General features: G+C 43.2%; 1 protein-coding gene across 1 annotated transcript in view; it reads left to right on the forward strand.

Moving 5' to 3' along the window:
* The window catches only part of CMSS1 (cms1 ribosomal small subunit homolog), a 109,519-nt gene that overhangs the window by 79,276 nt on the left and 6,621 nt on the right, over positions 1-23,622 (forward strand). The window contains exons 2-5 of the mRNA XM_039914457.1: positions 13,494-13,585; positions 18,124-18,195; positions 20,163-20,292; positions 23,475-23,534. Coding sequence (XP_039770391.1) covers positions 13,541-13,585; positions 18,124-18,195; positions 20,163-20,292; positions 23,475-23,534 — 307 coding nt within the window. The 5' untranslated portion in view covers positions 13,494-13,540. The remainder of the gene's footprint in view (positions 1-13,493; positions 13,586-18,123; positions 18,196-20,162; positions 20,293-23,474; positions 23,535-23,622) is intronic.

Raw genomic sequence — 23,622 nt, forward strand, 5'->3', positions numbered from 1 at the left:
ACTGGTGCTTGGGAAGTGCAGAATAAAGAAATGATGTGTTCCCAGCCCACAAGAAGCTTAAAAAATAAAATAATTGCAGAATTTTTAAAGCATTTTCTGTGCCAAGCTCTGTGCAAAGCCCTTGGGTAGATACAGAATATTATCTGTCTCCACCGAGCTCATAGTCTAAGACAGAGGAGAGAATAGGCATTTAATACTCATTTTACAGGTGAAGAAACTGAGGCACAGAGAAGTTAAGTGATTTGCCCAAAGCCACACAGCCAGCAGGTGGCAGAGCTGGAATTAAAATCCAGGGACTTTGACTCCCAGACCTGTGCTCTTTTCCCTAGGTCATGCTGCTTCTAGAATTTATCCAGAAAATTGGAGAGAAAAGTAGAAAATATTTACAACTTGAATGGTAAAAAATCGAGTGCACTGCAGCAGGGAAGTGGCTGGGGGGAGGGCCCTCTGCACCCAAATCCATTTTAGAACATGTTTGGGGTGATGGCTAGTTGAAATTTGAAGGTTTAAGGATACTAATTTGTAGAGCACATTGCATCCAAGTATCTTGGCCTTTTTTTAGGAGACCACTGGCAGTTTATAAAGGCTTAACAAGGGAGTTCCTGCTAAACCTCTTACTGAGAGAAAAAGGCTAGTCTGTACCTTCCTTGGCATCCAGTTGTAGCCACTGGAGCAGGAGAATAGTCGAGCAATACTAATCCCTGGTCTCAGCCACTGGTAACCAGGACTGCATTCCTTGTGATTTATAAAACCTCTAATGGGGTTCTCCAGTGAACAGAACGCATAATGACTGTAGACCAGAATGGATGGAGCTTTGGTTTCCTAGACGCATGTTCTCATTGTCCCTTAAGACCCAACATCCTAGTTTCCCTAAGGAGCAGGAAGTGAAAACCCATGCTTTTTTCAAGTAGATGAAATGAATTTTCGATGTTGCCAGGGCCCCCAGAAGATCTGAATAAATCAGTATGTTCGGGTGTATGTATGGAAACAAATGTCTAAAAAGCATTTCAGAGTAAATGATCTCATTTGTTCATGGGTGATATTAGAACAGTAAAAAATTTCAGTTTCCTTCTTTCTGGTCCTTTTTCTTTGTGCTGGATGAGGTGGGTTGTGCTTTGATTTGTTTGTTGCAGGTGAGAAAGCAACAACCCATTTTTTTGAGTTGTTTAAAGCCAGCTAGCAGGGTCCACTTCATCCCTCGCAATGTGACCGATGCGCTCACAGTATCAGCTGTCCCAGCTACAGCACATTCCTGAGGAGATCTATTTTGACACCATTATGTAATTCCCACTTCACTGGCCCAAGTGTTCAAACCCAGCAACCTTGTCTCTCGGTCTCTCTGCCGAGTGTGCCTCTCTGTGTTTCTGTGCCTCTACCACCCTTCAACAATGAACAACGGTGAGAAGGGATGGAGATGATCCAGGAATGGTGGCCCCCAGTAGGGCTGGCTGGCATCTTAACCCCTCAATCAGGTCAATAACTAGCCAGCAGAAGAAGGCAAGCAGTAGTTTGGAAGAAGCTGCAAAGGGCACAGTTTTATTCTGTCGATGAACCTTACCAACTAAAGGCATGTTTTCACTCTGCGCTTGTAAGCTCGTTATGGGCAGTTAATGTGTCCACTAATTCTGTTGCACTGTACTCTCCCAAGCGCTTAGTACAGTGATCTGCACATAGTAAGTGCTCAATAAGAATGACTGACATTAAGCTTTGCACCATCTCTGACCATCTGAGCAGATTGTTTAAGGGCTGCTTCTAGAGATAACAGAACTAGATCATGGTTGATATTGGTTCAGATCATTTCCGCTTGACCGTGACCCTAACCAGAGTGTTGTTGGATTCCAGGAGTGATTGCGGTTTTGGTTCCATGGACACCTGTCCACTTTCGGACTGAGCAGCTGTCGCCAGTGCAAACGGGTCAATCTGGCAGTGAATTAAGGATCACATGGCCCAGAAATCTGTTCCCCTTATTTTATGCGATTTACTCTTTCCCAAACTGGCCAGGTCCCTGGACTACAGGTGAATGACTTTGGGGGAGACTTGGTCCTGGACACACACAGGCTGAATCAAACTTAGTTTGCCATTTACTTGTGTTTTTCTGGTGCTGGTTCAGTCTTGTGAAGATATTTTTTCCCAGTTTTTTGAAAGTGGGTGAGAGCAATGCCCCATGAGGTGAATGTACTGGTTTTAAACCATTAGAAATCCTTGATTTCAACCCCAAACATCTTTAAATGAAATTTCTCTTTCCTTCGTCATTTGGAGATTATTCTGAGCCCAAGCCTATGATTTTGGAACTTTTCACCCTGCAACATCAGCTCTTGTGTACAGGGCCAACTTCAAACACTCAGCCTTCATGACGTGGGGCCAAAACAACCAACTCCCTAATTCCACATGACACCATCTTGGTACACTGCTCACAGAGCACTGTATGCTGGCATCATTGTACTGTGCTGAGAACCCAGTGGAATGTGATGATGTCATCCTCAACGGTAGGAATCATGCTCATCGTCCTCTCCTAGAAAAGCGGCACGACTTAGAGGATAGAGCACGGTCCTGGGAGTCAGAAGGACCTGGGTTCTCATCCCAGCTCTGCCATGTGTCTGCTGTGTGACCTTGGGAAAGTCACTTCACTTCTCTGTGCCTCAGTTAAGTCATCTGTAAAATGGGGAGTAAGACTGTGAGTCCTATGTGGGACATGGTCTGTGTCCAACTTGGTTAGCTTGATTCTGCCCTGGCACTTAGTACAGTGTCTGGCACAGAGTGAGCGCTTAACACGTACCATAAAAAAGCAATTATTGTGCTGTACAGACTAAACACTCAATAAATACCACTGATTGATTGATTTGCAGAAGAGCATTTCTGTGCCTCTGACCTTCAACCAAGCACTCCAAGGAGCTTGGCTCCAAGACTGTTACTTTTACCCCTCCAAAGGCTCACATTTGTTCCATCATCATCTTTGAGAAGAGAGCAACATCACCATCTTTGGGAATTTCGGAACTATTTACCCTCCACGGGATGGTCTCAATCAGTAGCTTGCTTTACTAGCCGTCCAGCTTTGCTTGCTTGATAAGCTCCAGTGACCCTAGTAAGCTGCATAAAAGTCCTACTGAGAGACCTTCAGAGGCCTCCAAACTAATAATAATAATAGTACTATCGTCTGTCTTGCCGCTGACTTCTCGCCCATGTTCTGCTTCTGGCCTGGAACACCCTCCCTCCTCATATCTAACAGACAGTTACTCTCCCCTACTTCAGTGCCTCATTGACAGCACTTCTCCTCCAAGAGGCCTTCCCAGACTAAGCTCCCCTTTCCTCTTCTACTTATGTATTTATCTGTAATTAGGGGAAGCAGTGTGGCTCAGTGGAAAGAGCCTGGGCTTCGGAGTCAGAGGTCATGAGTTATACTCCCGGCTCTGCCACTTGTCAGCTGTGTGACTGTGGGCAAGTCATTTAATTTCTCTGTGCCTCAGTTACCTCATCTGTAAAATGGGGAATAACTGTGAGCCTCACGTGGGACAACCTGATTACCCTGTATCTACCCGAGCGCTTAGAACAGTGCTCTGCACATAGTAAGTGCTTAACAAATACCAACATTATTAACATTATTAATTTACTTATATTCATTCAATTCATTCAATAGTATTTATTGAGTGCTTACTATGTGCAGAGCACTGTACTAAGCGCTTGGAATGAACAAGTCGGCAACAGATAGAGACAGTCTCTGCCGTTTGACGGGCTTACAGTCTAATCGGGGGAGACGGACAGACAAGAACAATGGCAATAAATAGAGTCGAGGGGAAGAATATTAATGTCTGTCTCCTCCTTTAGATTGTAAACTCATTGTGGGTGGCGAATGTTTCTATTTATGGTTATACCGTACTCTCCCAAGCATTTATTATGATGCTCTGCATACATTAAGCATTCAATAAATATATATGTCTGACAATTAAGTGCTTATTGTGTACAGAGCACTTTACTATGCAGTTGGAGAGAATACAGAAGTAGGAATTAGACATGTTTCCTCTCTAGAGCTAGGGATGAGAGGCATCACCCTCGTTGCTTTTATTTAACAGTCAATCACTGGTATTTTTTCTGAGTGCTTATTGTGTGCAGAGTACTGTACTAAACACTTGAGCAAGCACCATAGAGTTGATAGACCCAGTGCCTGCCTACAAGGACCTTACACTCTAGAGTATGGACTTTGTATTTGCAGACCTCCTCCTTATCACATTAATAAAAATTGCCTGTCTTTCTCCACCCTCTCTCCTTTTCGCCTCAAAGCTTTGCCCCCACTTAGCATTAATGGGATACTGAATCAAGGCTCAGGCCCACTGAATCACCCCGATCCTGACCTGACCCTCTTTGTAGAAAGATTAGCCCAACATCATATCCAAGTGGAAGGTTATTTGAATTCCTGCCAATATCCCAAGTTCTTTCTAGTGCGTGAATAGCTTTGAAGACCCTAAATACTGTGGCAAATCCAGAGAGAGAGGAAGTATTGGATGCCCCCATTCTTCATCCCTTTCCAAGCTGTCATATAGCATTAGGTTAACTTTCAAGTGGTCACTGTTGATTTCACTTCAAGTGGCTGGAGTTCACTGTTGGGTAAAATGAATCCCTGCTTGAAAAAAGGCAGATCTGCAAAGTGTTATTTAAGAGCATCAGGTTAGAAAAGATTTTGTTATTCAAGTTGCTCAAATTAAAAGCACATCTTGGAGACTTTCCCAAACTGAAAGCTCTGAGGGAAAGAAAAAGCATGAGAAATTCCAGTCCGAAGAACAACTTTCGGGAAATTGGCTTGCCTAAAAATTGAGCGTTGGATTAGAAAGCGTTTTCTCACTGAATGACAAATTGGTTAGAAGGTCCATTCTCTAACCCTAAGGGTAGATGGGCCATTGGTTTAACACAGTAATGATAATGCTTATGATTTCACATTCCTATCTTATTCTTATGTGGGTGCCGAAGTCTGCAGTGGCTGCTGGTTCATAGCACTGTGGCACAGGCCCGCCAACTTTCCATTAGCCCACACTCCCTCTCAGTGTGACGATAACCAAGCAGGAAGCCATATCTTTTGTCCTCCATACTTTTATGTGGAAGGACTTGATTAAACAGATATTGGTCTAATCGTTTCCATCTGTAGGTTTTGAAAAGTATGTAAATAGATTAATTTCTTGAAATATTTGCCTTCTCACCACATAAATAGCTTTGCAATTCCATTTGGCTTTTGGTGGCATGGAGATGCTTCCCATATCTGATTCCTCATTCCACCCAAGTTACTGTTCAGATAGGGGAGTGACCTAAGATTTCAAGGTGGGTGTACTTCCCTACTCCCTGCTAAATCAGCGGCTAGGCCCTAAAATCAATAATTAATTCCTTTTGTGATGCAATAATTGTGATGGGTCAGGTAATTGTCAGGCTGAACTGTCCTTATTCTGCAACCGGAATCTAATCTGCCCCTCTGTAGGTTGTAGCTCGAATGACAGAGCGGTCTAGAATGTATGACTTCAGAGGACAAGGTTAGAAGTTTCCGTTCATCTATCACTTTATGCCAACATGCTTTTTCTATTTATGTCTTCTGTTCTTTCCTGTGAGCTCTCATGAGAGGCCATTCAGCTAACTCTCCCAGGTCTGTGGCTAGGGGTGAAAGAGAAAATGCAGATAATGGAAATCCACAGGTAATCAAAAAATATGGATTTTTAAGTACTAAGCCCAACCGTTGTCCTCAGCATACCGTTTTCAGAGTCTATAGTAAGTAGAAGAGGGACTATGTCTGACCTGTTCTCATGTATCTACCTCACCGCTTAGTTCAATTAGTAATTCCACATTTGTTATTAGAACATTAATTGATTTGAATTTAATCTCTTTGCCCCGTCCATTGCCCGGTGGACCTCTGACATAAAGTGAAATGACTCAAAGGTTGTGACGGTAAAGAAAAAGAAAGGTCTGTGGATTATCCCCACTAACTGGGGAGGACAGCCAATTGTAAACTTGGTTTATTATGTGCTAACTAGGGTCCTTCCTCGTTTTCTCCCTGCCCCAATCACTCTTAGGGAAGCTTTCCTGGAGGAGAAAATGGAACCATTGGCTAACCCGTAGCACTGCCCCAAAGACTTTGGAACAGAGTTATGTATCTGGGGCACTTGGGGCAATTTTAAAGTCAAGGCGAGGGGAACATAATCTAAAATGTTTCCCTTTTTCTTCTTTCTTCTCCTGACTTCTCTCCTATTTTTCCCCCATCTTGCTTTCCCCTTCCTCTAGTCTTTCCTTCTTTGCAACCTGTCCTGTTGTCTCTCCTGTCTTTCGATTGGCTGGAGCACAGCCCTTTCTTCCCTTCTGATTCCTGGAGATATTCTCATCTGATTAATGAGCTAATGAGTGTCATCCACCTTTATTTCTTTATACAGGTCAGTACAAAGATGACCTTCTGAGTTCCGAGCCTGTACTCTATCCACCATGCACTCACCCAAGTGCTTAGTACAACTGCTTTCCTCTTCTCCCACCTCCTTTTGCGTCGCCCTGATGTGCTGCCTTTATTCATGCCCCCTCCCAGACCCTCATCACTAATGCACATAGCTGATTTATTTACATTAATGTCCGTCTCCCACTCTAGACTGTAAACTTGTTATGGGCAGGGAATATGTCCGTTTATTGTTGTATTGTTCTCTCCCAAGCACTCCCGTGTGCTGCATACAGTAAGCACTCAATATGATTGACTGTTTGCTCTGCACCTAGTAAACGCTCAGTGAATATTATCGATTGATTGATAGATCTGATTCTCATACCCGACCTCTCCCCTCAGGATCGATAGAAAGACTGGTATCTTGACTATGTACATGAAGTGTGGGAGATGTTTAATTATATCAAAAGGAACATGGAAACATTCCAGGGGAAATGTAAATCTAGGCTTCTGTCTATTACCTGTTTATAAGCTCTGTCTTTAAGACTAGAATTCTCCTTCAGAGTCTGTAATAGCTTTACCAGGTAGTTCATCTCTCAGGGGAGCCACTTCGCTGTATTTAGGGAAACTTAATGCTCACAGATTGTTACAGGCAACTGACTTTTCCGTGTTTTCATTATTCCTCCGTAGAATAATGTTGGCTTTATGTAGTGTCTTGGATTTATAAAAGTCACTTTTCCAGGGATCCGAACTGAATTCTTTGGATCAGTCTCCAGTTTGTGTGACAGTCTTTTTCTCCACCATTTCTCATTTCGTCTTCCTTTTTGTGTGCTGATTGTTTTCCCTGTTTTCTTTTTTACTTTCAAATGGAAGCCTGCAGCCATGACTGTGTGCAGTTCTCTCTTTATTTTTCTCACACCAGTCTAGTGTCTCTTATAAACTAAACACTTAACTAGCCATGTCTCAAATTCTTTCAGGTAAATAAACTTCGTACAAATGCTTAACACACACTTCTTAGAAAAAATGAGTTACCTACTTTTTAAAGGCAGCAGTGGCTAAACAGCTGTTTCTCAAATTTTGTAAACTAAAATCCTGTTGTCTAGCTCAATCTGGACAATTGCATATCAATTACTCTGACACTACTCAGACCTTGAAATCGAGATCTTCTCTGATTAGACTATGTCTTCATTTGATCAGTTATAAGACAATTAAGTATCTTCAAAGTACAGAGGGATCTTAATTGATTCCTTCTTCTTTGTCCACGGAGGCGGCAGCAGAAATTGCATATGTGCAGGAGTTCTTGTGCAGTTGTGGGGACTGAAATCCCAGCAGCCCTCTGAAACAACCCCTCTTGGATCTTGTTATTGCTAAGAGAAGTACAAAGCACTGGACCTTCTCAATAAATAGTTTTACTGTAAAATCAGCAACTCTGCCGCATATTACCCAGAAGACTATCTACATCCAGAGCCAAATCCAGCCTTTTCAACAGCTAGTAGAGTTGATAGATATGTTTCTTGCTCACAAGGAGCTCATAGTCTAAAGGGGGAGACAGCCATTAAAAGCTATTACAGATAGGGGAAATGGCAGAGTAAAAATAGGCTTTCTGTTGGATTGCAGCCTGTCTGAACCCTTAAAACGTCTCCATCCTCCGCATTCCGGGTTTCCCAATTACAGCTCTCCATAGCTCAGGCAAGGGAGAAAAGAGGATGATAAGATGTTTTGGGCCTTGGCAGAGAAGGAATTGGAATCCCATCCGCACATCTTTGCATCAAGCAGGATAGTCTAGAAGCAAAGTGCTAATGCTGTACTTAAGCAATAGAGCATCATGGCTATTTGGCAGTTAGCTAATGCCTCCATACAAAAGATATAATCAACAGTGCAAAGCGTCTTGGAGCCCACCCCATTCACCTAGACACACTCATTTTCCTTCTGTTCATAGACCTCTCTGAAACCACAGGAATTTATGTGCACCTGGAAGGAATATTGAAGGAGTGAAGAGTTATTGAAATGGACTTTTATGAAAAGGTCTTAATTTATGTTGAGTAGAAATCTTACTTGTCGAAATCTAAATGTCAAAACTATAGTTATGGCTCAGATTAAGATGCTTCAAGGAGCGGAATTTTTGCACTTGGGTATATCTGTCATTTATTCGTGTATTTAATTGCCTCCATGTGTTTTTTAGCATTCATGCCTATGTTCCTCTTTTACCTATTGAATGCAGTCGGTGGATGCCTGTGTCTCCCATTAGGTTGCAAGTTTGAAGGAAACGGACCATGACTTTTATTTGTATTGTAGGATCTCCTGTGCCTAGTGCTTTGAGTCAGGCCCATGGAGGAGCAGTGTGGCCCTGTGGAAAGAGTACAGTCCCAGAAGTTAGAGGACCTGGGTTCTAATACCAAGTCTACCATTTGTCTGCTATGTGACCTTGGAGACGTCACTTAACTTCTCTGTGCTTCGGTTTCCTCATCTGTGTAAAATGGGGATTCAGTACCTGTTCTTCCCTCCTACCTGGACTATGAGTCCTGTGTGGGACAGGGACTGTTTTCGCCGTGTTTAAATTGTACCTACCCCAGCACTTAGAACGGTGCTCTGCTCAGATTAGGCACTGAATAAATTATGGTAATGATGATGGCGCCCACAGGGCTCTTTAAGCATGAGAATTCATAGAGCTAATAGGAATTGCCAGATTGTAAAATCCCTGAGAGTAGAGATGGATCTACTCCCAACCACTTAGTGTAGTGTTCTTCACACAGTGCTCAGTAAACACCACTGATTAATTGAACTGCATATAGATTGTTAGTTCTGAGGGGGATAGGATCTGTGACTCATCTGATTATCTTAATTTTAACCCAGAATTTAGCACAGTGCCTGGTACAGAGGGTTTTCTTTTTATGGCACTCAAGTGCTTTCTTTGTGCCAGGCACTGTACTAAGCTCTGGGGTAGAGATAAGATAATTGGCTTAGACACAGTCCCTGTCCCATATAGGGCTCACAGTCTTAATCCCCATTTTTACAGATGAGGTCACTTAGGCACAGATAAATTAAATGACTTGCTCAAGGTCCACATCAGAAAGTGGAGGAGCCGGGATTAGAATCCAAGCCTCTGACTCCCAAACCCGTTGTCTTTCCACCAGGCCACACTACTTCTATAATGGTTAAGTGATATGGTTAAATATATACTGTAATGATTATAGAAAAAACTCTTTGGTGAAAACTCTGAAGAACTGGAACACCAAAGGCAAGTTCTGGTTCTGCCCAAGCTGTGCTGATATTTATATTAATGTCTGTCTCCCCCTCTAGGCTGTAAGTTCATTGCAGGCAGGGAATGTGTCAGTTTGTTATTATATTGTACTCTCCCAAGTGCTTAGTACAGTGCTTTGTACACAGTAAGCACTCAATAAATATGATTGAATGAATGAATGCTACTGTGTGCACACAGCAGGATCTACAAAAAATGTTTAAGTGGCTGACAAGCATCTAAGACTGTGGTCTAGCTCCTAACAAAGGAAAGGTTTCAAGAGGGTTTCTCCTGTTCTTTCACTGCATTCTTTTGCACAGTGCTTGGCACATAGTAAGCGCCTAACAAATATAGTTATTATTATTATTATTTTATGTGTCACCACTGTCCTGTCTTCCTGAAGAAAGTGATAATGGTAGTTTTTTTTATTGTATTTGTTAAACATGTATTATGCCAGCTCTGGGATAGTATACAAGCTAATCAGGTTGGACGCAGCCCATGTCCCACGTGGGGTTCACGATAGTAATTTCCAATTTACAGATGAGCTAACTGAGACACAGAGAAGTTAGGTGACTTGCCCAAGTGGCAGAGCCAGGATTAGAACTCAGGTCCTTCTGACTCCCAGGCCCGTGCTCCACTCTCAAGGTCTCAAGGTTCTCATGCATTTCCTTAGTAATGCCTATGTTAGACAGAGTCTTCAGGTATCAGAGCAGTACATCCCCATCCCGCTTCTAGATCTGAACACCGTCTGAGCCTGGTGTCTGATTCATTTAGAAACTTTTTTTCCTCATATTTCAGCACACTCAGACAGGTATGCATGATTAGGTTGAGCTTGTGAAAGGGGGGGATTTTTGCTGTGAGAGTGCACCCTTTGGTTTCTTGATTGGGTGGAGTTTTCTGATTGACATCTGCTGCCTGGGGATGCTATTGGCCTTGCTCTCAGCTCAGCTGGATGATCTTCTTTGTGGTCTCAGGGGATTTCCTTGAGGGCGCTCAGAGGCCACAGTAGGTGGGAAGTGGCAAAGTCCCAAATGGTGTTTAGGACTAAAGCACAGTTATTTCCATCAGAGTTCCCAAAGCAGATTCTGGGGGAAACCAACAGTTTGGGGGCCCCAAAAATATTTACATCATCTTGTGGTGCGATCAGACCCCGTGAGTGTTAATGACCTGGCCATAAAGCGAGTGGAAATAGAGGAAATGTCTTTTGTGACCCCCTACCTGGTGTGGTCATGGGTCGTTGAGCTGGAAGTCAAGCATTTCATAGCTTAGAAACCATCAGTAGAGGCTGAATTTTCCTGCTTCCTCAGGGAGACATTTTGTCATCTAATATCTACTGCCATATCTTCACTCTGACTTGACACTCTCATTTCTAGCTGTGATCAGTCTGTCTAAACTGCATCTTTGTTGGTTTAGAGACATTCTCAGCTTTATTGAGCTTGTGGGTAAGGTACAGTACCTTCCAACCTGGAGGCTCTTATCTTCCCTTTCATAGTTCCAACCACTGTAAGGAAATATCTGATAGCAGCAGGCAGCATTCCTCAGAAGGATTCAATTTTATTTCTTCTATTTCCAATTTTATTAAACTCATCCTCACCTACAGCCAAATGTATTTTAGGCCCCCGGTCTGTTGTGACTGTATATCTTGAGCCTTCAGGAGCCAGGTCTCAGAAGGGAAATGTAAGGGGCCGTTTGCTGCATAACCTGCATTCACAAGGAAGACCTGTCATTTGGTGACTCGCTCCCACTAGAAGTTTCTGTCTGCTCCACTGACCTCTCTGCTCTTTCAAAAGGAATGAAAGGAAGAGTGTCCACGTGGTCTTAAGGCTCAGCTGTTGTTCAGCCTTGGGGTCTGATTTATGTCTGCAGAGGGCTTTGGATTTTCAACGTGAAACTCCTCTGCCTTCAGCTTTGTTTCTCCATGTGTGAGGCATAGCTTCCCCAGAGAACAGCCAGCCTTCTCCTCCAAGGGTACGAGTCAAGGCCACGAAGGAGGAAAACAGCATTGAGCCGTGAAGCCGTTGGATTGGTAGGGGACCTCAAAGGGATCATTTTATCCATCCACCATTTTCTTACACGTTTTCTTTCTCTTCAGAGCTGGTGGAAGGCACATCGTCCCGCAGGCCCTAATCCCATTTGTTTCCTGGCTCCTGAGACAGGGGATTCCCATCTCTAGGTGAAAAGTTACACTTCTCAACATCTTCTCTTCCGCGTCTTATGAAACAATTGGACAGCAAGAGGCACTGGTCATTTTCTCATAGCAAAGCAGGAGGCGTAGGCTGGTGGCAAATTGTTAAGAAACTAGAATAAGAGCTCCATGTGAGGAGACTTTTTCTCTAGGACCACACCCTTGAAGTAACTTTGTTTTGTTCTTGCTGTGTGGGTGGATAGGAACTGGGGAGGAAGAGGAGGTACAATATTTGACTTTACCCCTCATTTCCAGGATAACTGAACTCACACCAACTCCTGCCAAGAAAAATCTTGGGTCACCCCCCCGACCCAACCCTGCTAGTGGAATTTTCAGGAGGGTGTTGACGCATTAAGGGAGTTCAGGGAGGCCTTGCCTGATCTCCACCAAAGCCGTCGCTGCCCTAGGATGTTTGGTGAATCTCTTCAATACAGAGCGGACACAGAGGTTTAAGGGGTGAGGGAGGTTTCCTGCCAATTCATGCACCTTCCTGTGGGGGCTATACGGCAGCTCAGGAAAAAGAGTTTCCTTTCAGGACTCCCTTAATGGAAATCACAGACAGACCATCTCGTCTTCAGAAGAGCAGATTTCCCTGTGGGAGTGTAAGGGACAACACCCTAGCTCAGGTCCCCCACAGATTTATGGAGGTGACAGTAAACGGTAATCAGTAAACAATAATGGTACTGTTTCAGGTGTGTGTAGATTTCAGGTGCAATGTCTTTTGGGGTAAAGAAGGGACCACAAACATTTTAATGAAGTTGTTGGGAAATCAATAGCCACATTCCTTGCTGTATTTTTTTCAAGGTATAAAACCGGTTGACCTTTAAGAACATGTTGTTGTTTTATTTAAACCAGATTGCTTGAATGCAGATTACACTTTCACATGCCAGATTTTGATGAGTTGTGTAGACTTGAAGTTAAAAAGAGAAAGCATTGATCGTTTAAAAATATTTCCGGAGATCTGTTTTGACGTCACTTTCTTTGAAGATCTTCCTTCCTTTTTATCTCAGTAATTAAACAGCAAATTAGCGTAAACAAGCCTCCAAATGTGATTTAGAGTGGCCAGGCTAGAGGACATCAGACCTATATGGCCGAGGAAACAACCTGAGAAACCCCGTGCCCCAGGAGTTAGTAGAGGGCGTGCAAAATCTAGTGCATGGGTGTCTCTAAAGAGAAGACAGGAAATGGGATGACCACCCACCCCTCCTTCCAGGTGGATGGCCTGCATTGGGAAAGAGTTTCAAGAAGGAAAGTCTTTAGAACGAAGATTGAAAGACTCAGGTTTGGGCACTTTGTGAAAGGGATAGGCCCACAGGCAGGGTTATGCCAAGTTTCTTTGGGTGCAAAACCCCATCGCTTTTAGTCCTCTCCTCAGCACCTCTCCCTGAATCGGGGTGTTCTGCGCATGCCCCACCCTCAGGGCAAGGCAACTCATCCATGTTCTCTGTGGCCCCTAGTGGCCTGCTCTCTCTGAGGTTGATTGTGCTCAGTTTGAGCAAGCTAACAGGTAGAGCAGCCCTATCAGGTTTCAGGAATGCCACAGTCCCCATTATTGTCAACTGAACCCTGTTATTAATATGCAAGGCAGATGACCCCTTCGGCCCACCAATTTTTAATATAATGAGACAGATTTCTTTTCTTTTCCAACATGGGTTTTTTTGGGTTTTTTTTTTCCTTAGGACAATCAGATGGAGAGGGAAAGGAAGAAGCTACAAGTGAAACCGAAATGATGCAGCAGGAACTGGAACAGGCACCTGTCAGGCCTAAGCAGGTAAAAGTCACTGTCCAGGAGCTAGAGAAGTTTCATGATTAACTGAAAGGAGTCGGCCTCCTCCCCTTCTTAGATGAATGTCAATGCTCTCTAGACTTTCCCAGATTCAGGAATCCTAGTGGAGAATCTATCATGATCATTCTTATGATGATGATTACTATTATTACTATATTTATTAGGTCCTTACTATGTGTGGAGCACATTCTAAGCACTGGGATATAAGTTAAATCAGGTTAGACACAGTCCCTGTCCCACATGAGGCTCACAGTCTAGAAGGGAGAACAGATATTGAATCCCTCTTTTATAGGTGAGGAACCTAAAGCTCAGAGAAGTTATATAACTTGCTCAAAATCACATAGCAGGCATCTAGCAGAGCCAGGATTAGAACCCAGGTCTTCTGACTCCCAGGCCCATGCTCTTACCACTAGTCCACACTGCTCCTCTAGCCCAGAACCCTTGGGGCCCAGCTCTAAGTCCCAATGACATTCCTCAGTCCATACCTCTCTTCTGTCAAGCTACTGATTCAGCTGAGTTAAAGCACATCACCATTCAATTAGGACCAAATTAGCATCTATTTCATTTTTACAAAGACTTGGCCTGCTTCCTGAAAACTCCAGCCAGCTGGTCTTGGCTTTTCCTCCTTCAAATATTTCTTTCAAAATATATTGCAAATTGCCCTATTTCTCAAGATTTCAGCCTAATCTTTCACCTCTGGGATGTGTCACAGTTTTTTCAAGCTCCCTAACCCCAATCACTGGTATTGATTGAGCACTTACTTTGTGCAAAAATCTGGAGTATCAAGGCTCTTAAAAAATGCTACTCAAAAGGACACTAGCTGTGCCTTCTTTTGACTCTTATTCTAGATGCAACCTTATCCTTCAAATGGCTCCACTACCCGATCCTCTGCTGACCAGCCTTTGCTCCTCACGACGTCGGCAGACCCCAAACCAATGCCAGAGATATTTGCTGTAATTGTCTTCTCACTCCTCCTTTCTCAAACACTGTTTCGTCCATCCTTAGGTTTTTCCTACTCCCCAGGTTCCAGTCTGAGAATGCAGTCAGCACCCACCAGGCCCATTGGCTCTCGGCAAAAGAAAGCCATCCCAGGCTCTCAGCTCCCACTCTGGCTCCCCTCTGCTCCTCACTGCTGCTGTTCTTTTTTCTCTGTCCTGACAATTTAAGCCTCAGTTTCCTTTCTACACTCCATCCAGCCTCTCCCTTCCATTCTTCCCCTGCGTTGCTTCTTGTAATGGCTGCAGAAATTTTCTCACTTTCCCCTCCCAGCTCCCAACTCCTCTCCATTTGGAGAGGTGGAGCCATTTGGAATAGTGGAGTTTAAATCAGGGACCTCCACCCTCTCCAGTGCACTTCTTAGGCTTTGGGCCCAGTGTTAGAAGTGTTCCTCAGTGGAAACATTGTTGCACTGTTGTGTAGCATGGTATCTTTTTGAAGAGATGGTTGTCACAACAACTATCCTCATCCCTGTTTCTGAAGAGCAAACTCAAGATGTTGATTAATTAAACAGTAAATCCGCTCTTAAACCAGATGATTTTGACACCCATTATTAATCGATGAGTTCACTCTATCACCCTTCTTTCTCCTTTCTTGTGTGGCTCCATAGCAGTGGATTTTATTATGAAAGTAGCAGAAGGGGCATGGAATAATTTGAGTAGGATGTAGCCCTTTGAAAATTCAGGGTCATTTCAAGGTCTTATGGGCCTGGTTGTTTTATAGTCTGCCAGGGTTTAAGTCAGATGGAAGCTGTAAGTCACCCACAGAAGGACCTTGGGATGCATCTGGGGGTAGATACAAGATAATCCAGTTGATCACGGTCCCTATCCCACATGGGGCTCACAGTCTAAGCTCCAAAGACCTTAAACCAACAGTTCAAGAATATGGCTTCCGTTTTTCTTCAGAGGATTTAGTGTGCCCATTTTGCTGTTCTTTCTCAGAAACTTTGTGTTCTCATAACTGATCCCATTTCCAGATATTTGAATTACATGGAAATGTCTGAGCTGTCTGTCTTCTACCCTGAAAAGCATCAATTATCTCACACCACACTGAGCCCAGTCATGTAGAGAGACTCCATTCATTAAGCATGAAAATGGAATTGGCTTTTCCAAGGGTGCTGTCTCCAGATCTGATACTCCAAGATAGCAAAATGGGTCTTAAGCCATCTGTTGATTGGAATCAGGCCTTTTACTTAAGGTCACGGGTTGAAGCCTGGCCTATGTTAGTTCATCAAAAGCAGTGGCTTCAGCCCAGCTTTATGTTGTTTCATATCAGCACCCTGGAGGTAGCTACTGGATCACAACTGGCAATATTCAGTCTGAGATTCTACATTAATATTAGGAAAAGGAAAAGAAAGCCTAGGATGCCTTTTGTTTTGTTAGCATGCTTATTTTTACCAAGTGTAATCTGAAATTTGATTTCCATTTCCCTTGATTCCTGGTCATTTTCAAACTAATATTATTATCATAATTATTATTATTGTTATAATTGTGGTATTTGTTAAGAGCTTACTTTGTGCAAAGCACTGTACCAAGCACTGAGATGGATACCAGAAAATCAGATTGGACACAGTCCCTGTCCCACAAAGTGCTCACACTCTTAATCCCCATTGTACAGATAAGGTAACTGAGGCACTGAGAAGTGAAGTGACTTGCCCAATGTCACACAGCAGATGTGTGGTGGAACCAGGATTAGAACCCAGGTCCTTCCGACTCCCAGGCCCATGCTGTATCCACTAAGCCAAACTACTTCTTTCTTGGCATTTCCAAAATCCAGAAACTCTTCAACCATGTGTGTGGTGATCAGACAGGAAATCTCTGATTGGATTTATGACCATCTCTATTTTTGGTCCATTATCTGCCCTAAGGAGCTCATTTAGTTTGCAGCAAGTGCATCAGTAATGATGAAGCTAGTTTGGTTAGTAAAATCAATCAGATTACTCTTCCTGAGTTGTCAGTACTCATACTGAATTGACCTCTAGTGGAGTGGAATTTGAATCAAATAAAAATTAAGCCTGTTTTCATTTTATGTTTTAGAACTTTCTTGGTAAGTTGTTTTGAAATGTTGCATAAAAAACCCAGCACAGGAAACATTTTATGTTCTGCTTATGATTAATAAACATGGAATTTGAGGCATTTTAGTTTATAAATCAAGGTTTTAGCACAAATTTCCTGTTTTTCTGCGGTTTTTGAAAACTCGGTATAAAAATAGCACAGAATGGGGCAGGGCACTTAAAGTTCAGGTAACAGGCAAGCTATTTTGGGGCCTATTGATGAGAAGAACTTTCATCACATCTTGAAGCAAAACAGTAAACTTTTCAGAAATTACAGGTAAGGTTTAATGCAGGCACAAGTAAGCATTTTTGGTGGTGTTTTTTTCCTATTCCTGTTTGAAAGAATGCATGAAACAGTCAACATCATTTAGAATAGACATATTAATGGTGAGTGGCCTTTCATTTCATATGCTCTTGAGATGTAGTGTTTTTCCATCGGTTATAATTGAGTCTGGCGTTACCTGCAGACCCAACATAATGCCCAGGCCTGTCCTTTCAGTTACAGTCATTCTTAGGTATCATTATTATTACTATTATTATTCAGCCTAGCTCCTGTTTGAGGGGAATAGTTTTGCAGTTATTCGGGTGTTCTAGATACCATTACCATCTTCATGACAAATTCTATTTAAATGCACTGTATATCACTCAAAGCTTCAACTTTCTGTTTATCGGGAGTCCCATCCAGTGTGTGACACTATTCTCCAAACTCCATCAACACCCTGCAACAAAGAGAAAGCTCTGTCTTCCCCACCTTGGGATTCTCAGTGGACAACCAATTCTCTGCGCTTGAGATTCGATTTCTCCTCTGCAATCCCTCTGTCTGCTCTTGGAACTCTCTTGGAATTTAGAAGTAACATAGCGTAGTGGAACGAGCTCCAGCCTGGGAGTCAGAGGACCTGGGTTTTAATCCCAGCTCCGCCACCTGTCAGCTGTGTGACCTGGGCAAGTCACTTAACTTCTCTGTGCCTCAGTAACTCATTTGTAAAATGGAGGTTAAGACTGTGAGCCCTATGTGCGACAGGGACTGTATCCAAACTGATTAGCTTGTATCTAACCAGGCACTTAGTATAGTGCTTGGCACGTAGTAAGCACTTAAATACCATTTTAAGAAAAAAAACGCTCCTGCAGTTTCCCAAACCTCCCCTAGTTATCCAACCTTGCTCCAGATTACTGGCAGGAAGACTTTTTTAGCCAACCCCATAAACCTAGTGTAAAATGCTCCATGCTAGGTTGCCAGCAAAGATGGTCTCCTCCATATGATATGATCCCTTTTTCCATGGGTCACTTTCACTTCCCACCCATGCATGTGTCCTGCATGTGCTGCTGTTCTCCAAATAGCCTATTCCCCCATGGACTGAACTACAATGCTGGAAAGGCATCTTGGAAGATGTACAGCGGAAATAGTCTCTGAGCAAGAATCAGTTTTTCATGCCTGCCCCTCCTCACCTGACTTTTTGTCCCTTTGTGTTTCCAGCCTAAAGAATGCTTTCTGATTCAGCCAGAGGAGAAGGCAGTGAGTACCCCTCAAGCCAAAAGGAGGCGAAAGGTAGGTACTCTTGGGTTTGATTCTCTGCTGGGCTTTCTTTAGGTGCAGCCTCCTTCTCTGAGATTAGGATTGTGCCACAGGCCATGGGGTTCGGAAGGGCCACATCTTACCCAGTGTCAGCCACATGCCTGTGGAGATGGTGGGAAATGACATGGTGAATTGAAGGTGTATGAAAAATAACAAAAAAAAAATTAGCCTCATGGATTAAATAGATGTATTAATGCGACCAAAGAAGAGCAAGGGTTTTTAAAGTGATTTTTCAGGTTGTTTATTAAGGGGACTGAGGTCAGAGTTGCTGTAGGGTTAAATGAGCATCTGTTTTCTGGCCCCTTGACCCCTTCCCAAGCCACATCCAGTCCTGAACACCCCCTGATCTAATTCATCTCTGTGCATCTAGGTGAGAGTGTAGTAACCCCATCCCCGACCAATGGAAATCCTGTGTTCAGAGATCATCAACTCTTTCTAGAAGCAGCTATGTGAGAGATGTATAGTCTGACTTTAAAAAAACCTGCCATTATCTTGGCAAAAGTGTAAGTGCTGATATGGCTTCAGGCAGTTACTCTTCAAGTTACACACTTGTCTCTTTGGGCCCACTAAAACTACATGAGACTCTGGCAAAAGCCTCCTGGCCCCAGAGAAACAAGAGTCAGCAGAGACTCTCTGGACTTTTGGACTGAGGAAAAGTGGAGGGGAGTTCTCTAACCCTCAAAGGAGTCTTGAGTGCTGCAGGAACTAATAGAGGGAGTCAGCAGAAATGGGATTAGAAGTTAGAGGAGAAATAGTGAACTCAAACATATTCAGCAGAGCACAGAGGTGAGAGAGAAGAAATTGCCAAGAAGAAAGATGGGAGATCCCAGGATTGTTGAGATTTGCCACAGTTTAGGAAAAAAGCAAGTATTCAGACTTTGCATGGCAGTTCATGTGCCTTAATGGCCTTCGAATGAGTGAGTCATCAAGGCCAGAACTAAAGCTACATGCGGTCAGCATAAACTGGGTCCCCTTAAGATACATCTTCAATATTCAGTTCTTTCAGTTGCTGCCTTGACCATTCTTGGCTGGGTGAGAGGTGATGATGGGATGGAAACGGTAGGAAAGGAGCAGGATTAGAGGCGAGTGGAGTCTAGAAGCAGCTGGAAAGCCTTAGGACTCATTCCTCCATGTTCCTGTCTGCAGAATGCAGGGTGTCCCCTCCCCAAACTCAGGATCCCAGCCTAGGACACAGGGTCTTCCTGGCCCAAAGTTTCTTCTCTAAAGGATCATGTGTTTCCCTGCCTCAGAAAATGGGCTAGGCCTAAAGCAAGGATGGATAATTATTTTGGCTGAAAGGTCACTTATCTTGTTTTGACAAGCTGTTGAGGGCCTCGGGTAGCTATCTGGTGTTCACAATTTCTATCAATAAATGTAATGGCCTTCACTGAATAAAGAGCTTTTAATTTATACTTCTGGACCCGTTGATATGGCTGATACAGATATTTTTGTGGAATATTTTGCTTTTATTGGACTGGGTAGTGGGCTAGAGAGAATCAAGTAATGAGGCTGTATGCTGCTTATGGCTGGCCTTCAGGCCTCAGGACCTTTGGGAGCAAGGCAGATTCTTGTCCTGAAAATATCCTGTTGTTGAAGGAAAATCTCCATGCTGTCTCTCAAGGATCAAGGTTCCCTTTCCTCCTTCCTGTTAGATGATAGTATGCAAGTCACACTGTGGAATATCATTATGACAAACATCTATCAAGTTATTTTTCTTGGATAGTTCATTTATTTTTCCTTATTAACCCCTGGAAAATAACTGAAGGCATGAGCCTCTCTCACTGAATTACAAATTCCACCCCCTCCTTCCCTGCTAAACTCTGTGAGTTGGGCATGACCTAGAAGTCGCTCCTTTTTGATGACATGAAGAGCTCAGATTCCATTCCAATCTTCTTATTGCTCTGTTTTTGTCTGTCTCATCCTCCCACCCAAATTTTTAGAAGAAAATTTCTGATGTCCTTGCAAAATCTGAGCCGAAGCCAGGGACTCCAGAGGACTTGAAGAAGCTGATCAGAGAACACTTCGGCACCAAGCGCTCTGTGATTGAACTAGAAGAACTGATACTTCCAGGTAGGATGAAGCCTCAAGGATGAGACCCTGGCAGCCAATGTCCTCGGTTCTGATTTCTTGGAGCAAGGTTTGTCTCTTGCTCAAGGACTCTTAGCTTCAAAATGATGAAGACGTTGGGGAGTGATAAGGAACCTAACACCTTCATGCATACAGAGCACAGGTTGGTGGGAAGAGGGATGATCTGATTTCCAAACTTTCAAGGGTACAGTGCTAAGTGCTTAATACCGTGCTCTACACACAGCATTCAATAAATACCATTGATGGTTTGATTGAAGTATATAGAATTGTGCCTGGAGCTTTCAGGAGCTGGAAATTGGTTTTGGAAAAATGTTTTGTCCTAAATCCTGTCCAAGTTGGGAAGTGTGATGTTAGGGTGCTTAAGATCTATTGAGATCTCTCTTGGTGTTGAGATCCCAAACAGGAACAGTGGTTCCAGCTTTCATCATCTCCACTCACTCTCAAATCCATGAAACCATAAACAACATTTAAATTATTCACATGCGGCTCAGTGTTCTTTCCCAGTAACAATAAGTGTGATATTTAAGTGCTTAACTGTGGGCCAGACACTGTGCTCGGCACTAGGCTAAATACTGTGTAATCAGATAAGACCCAATCTCCATCCCACGTGGGGCTCACATTCTCAGGAGTGGAGGGTAAGGGAGGAAGGGAGAACAGGTATTTAACCCCCATTTTATAGATGAGAAAACTGAGGGACAGAGAAATGAAGTAACATGCCTGAAGTCACATAACAGGTAAGTGATGCAGCCCAGGAGTAATCAATCCGTGGAAGCAGCATGGCTTTAGTGGAAAAAGCACGGGCTTGGGAGTCAGAGGTCTTGGGTTCTAATCCCGGATCCGTCACTTGTCAGCTGTGTGACTTTGGGCAAGTCACTTGACTTCTCTGTACCTCAGTTACCTCATCTGTAAAATGGGGATTAAGACAGTGAGCCCCACATGGGACAACCTGATTATCTTGTATCTACCCCCAGCGCTTAGAACAGTGCTTGGCACATAGCGCTTAACAAATGCCATCATTATTATTATTATTTACTTCGTGCAGAGTACTGTACTAACTGCTTGTGAAAGTACAATACAGTTGATAGACATGGTCCCTGCCCTCAAGGAATTTACAGTCTAACAGATTAGAACCCAGCTCTCTATTTTGAGATCCCATCAGTTCTAAAGGCTTCTAGTTGTATTGAATTCAGTGTTTTGGAAGATTGACTTTGCATTGGGCTCCCAGAGAGTTGAGAAAATGCATCTTTTCTAGCTACCCCCATTGTCTCAGTCTATTTACGGTCCGTTTTAAATATGCATATTTCGTCTTTAATGATGGTCTTTTGAGTTTGTTTACAGCCAAAATAGGGCTGTTTAATGGAATTCTGCCCTATTCTTTATCAAGTTTTATTTGCTTGCCTCCCTCCATCAGGAAATGGTTCTGTCTTCAAGCTTGATTAGTGTAAGAAGTGGCCTGGCCTCCGAATTTTTTGGATTCTTCTATGATGTATGTTTTTTCTAAAAGCACACATTAAATTTGGAGTAACAAGAAGTGTGTGTGTCGTTCCCCCCGCCCCTCCTTTCCGATCTGTCTCCAGCCCAATAAGAAAGAGCTTTAGGCCAGAGGGGCAGCCTATTTCCATATGGATCGGATCTTGTGTTTTACATGTAGACGTCCAAGTGGCTCCAACAGCTGTCAGAAGTCATTCCCATCAGCCCTCTGGACCCTGCAAAGAGCAGCTCTGACCGGGTTGCTTCATCACATTGAGCAGAAGTAATAAATGCTCCTCTGGGGCTTCAGCTGAGGCCGTTTTTTGGCGTTGACTCCATTTTTTTCCCCTCTTTTGAAGTCCTGCTTAAGACTCTACCTACCACATGGGGAGGATTTATGAGATCATAGGGGTAGTTTCTTACTCTCTGCAACCTTTTGGAAGATGAAAACACGTCATGCTCTCCCATGGTCATTGAGGGTAAAAATTAAAAAAATGCCTCTAACATTGTTTGAGGTTCGTGATGAGCCCCTGTGTGTCATTATAATAAACTGCAGTCCAAAATGCTTTGGAGAATTAAACAATTGCAGTCATGAGGGTGAAACTCGAAAATTAAAGCAGAACAAAAAGCCTTTGACCTTGGCTCCAGGGCTTAATCCTGGACCTCTGGCCTTGGCACTTCAATGCCCTGGCACCTCTGGGCTTGCCAGTTCATTTTGAAAGTAAATATAAAATCCGTATTTTAGATTTTGTAAACATCGACGGGGCATCTTAGAAGGCTGCCCTTTTGAATAAATTGTTTTAGTACGCACATAGCAGTTTTATTAGAATGACAATCATCTCATTGTCTACACCAAAATCGTTAGGAATCTGCAATGGAAGAAGGGAGCCCTGGCATTCCTTTCTTTACAGATTTAAGCACTGCAAGGTCTAACTCCCTTAGCCATTATAAAGAAGACATTCTCCCAGCCTTGCATAGATGGTGGGGCAGGATCATCTTACCCCACCAAGCCTTTGTCCCTTACAGAACCTTCTTGCTAGGGCAGCAGAGAACCAAATGCAGTGAAATGTGTGGGCAAGTTTTTTCATAGATATAATTGATTCAACCTGACTACCACTGTAAAATTCAAAGAAAACACAGAAGAAGTCACTGTCACCAAGTCTGGTTTAGGATTTGCCTTGTGCAGATTTGTTCTTTTTTTGAATCAATGTTTGGTGGGTGTTTGTATTTTTCCTTCTAGTGGTTTATCCTGTGAAAGTAACTCCAGTTTTTCACAGTTCTTCTTAGAGTGGGAGTCACCCATATGCTCGGTTCGATGGGAGAATAAATGATTTCAGGTCTTTGTGGAGGCAAGGGAGGTGGGTGGAAACAATTGTGTTGAGCAGCCTGGGCTGGCTCTTCAGTGAAGAGGTGTTTTCATTAATGCTTTCCAGGTACATTAGCTTTCTTTGCCGCCATTTAGAAGGAGTATAGAGCGGTCCCTTGGGAGAGTCAAGACAAATCTGGTTTCTTTTTATAATTCAAACAGAACTTTAAAAAAAAAAGCTGGATGCTGGTGAGCCATGAAATCATGCTGTAATCCAGGCTTTTCACTTGACTTCTTTTAAGTTTTTAAAGATCTCCATGGAGATCTGTCCATCAACATCTAATCCACTCCACTGTTTGGTTGATTGGGTTCTTTCTAATGTTTGCAGATTCGTGTTTCCTCCCAGCCAATGATCTGTCTCACAGTTTTTCTTCATACTTAAAAGAAAGTGAGTAAATGCTTATGCTTTGCGTTTTTTCTTCGGCCTTCTCAGCTCATTCCAGAGGTAACGATTGGGGATCAGTGGAATCCCGCCT

The sequence above is a fragment of the Ornithorhynchus anatinus genome, chromosome 17 (assembly GCF_004115215.2).
Source record: "Ornithorhynchus anatinus isolate Pmale09 chromosome 17, mOrnAna1.pri.v4, whole genome shotgun sequence".
Classification (NCBI taxonomy): Eukaryota; Metazoa; Chordata; class Mammalia; order Monotremata; family Ornithorhynchidae; genus Ornithorhynchus; species Ornithorhynchus anatinus.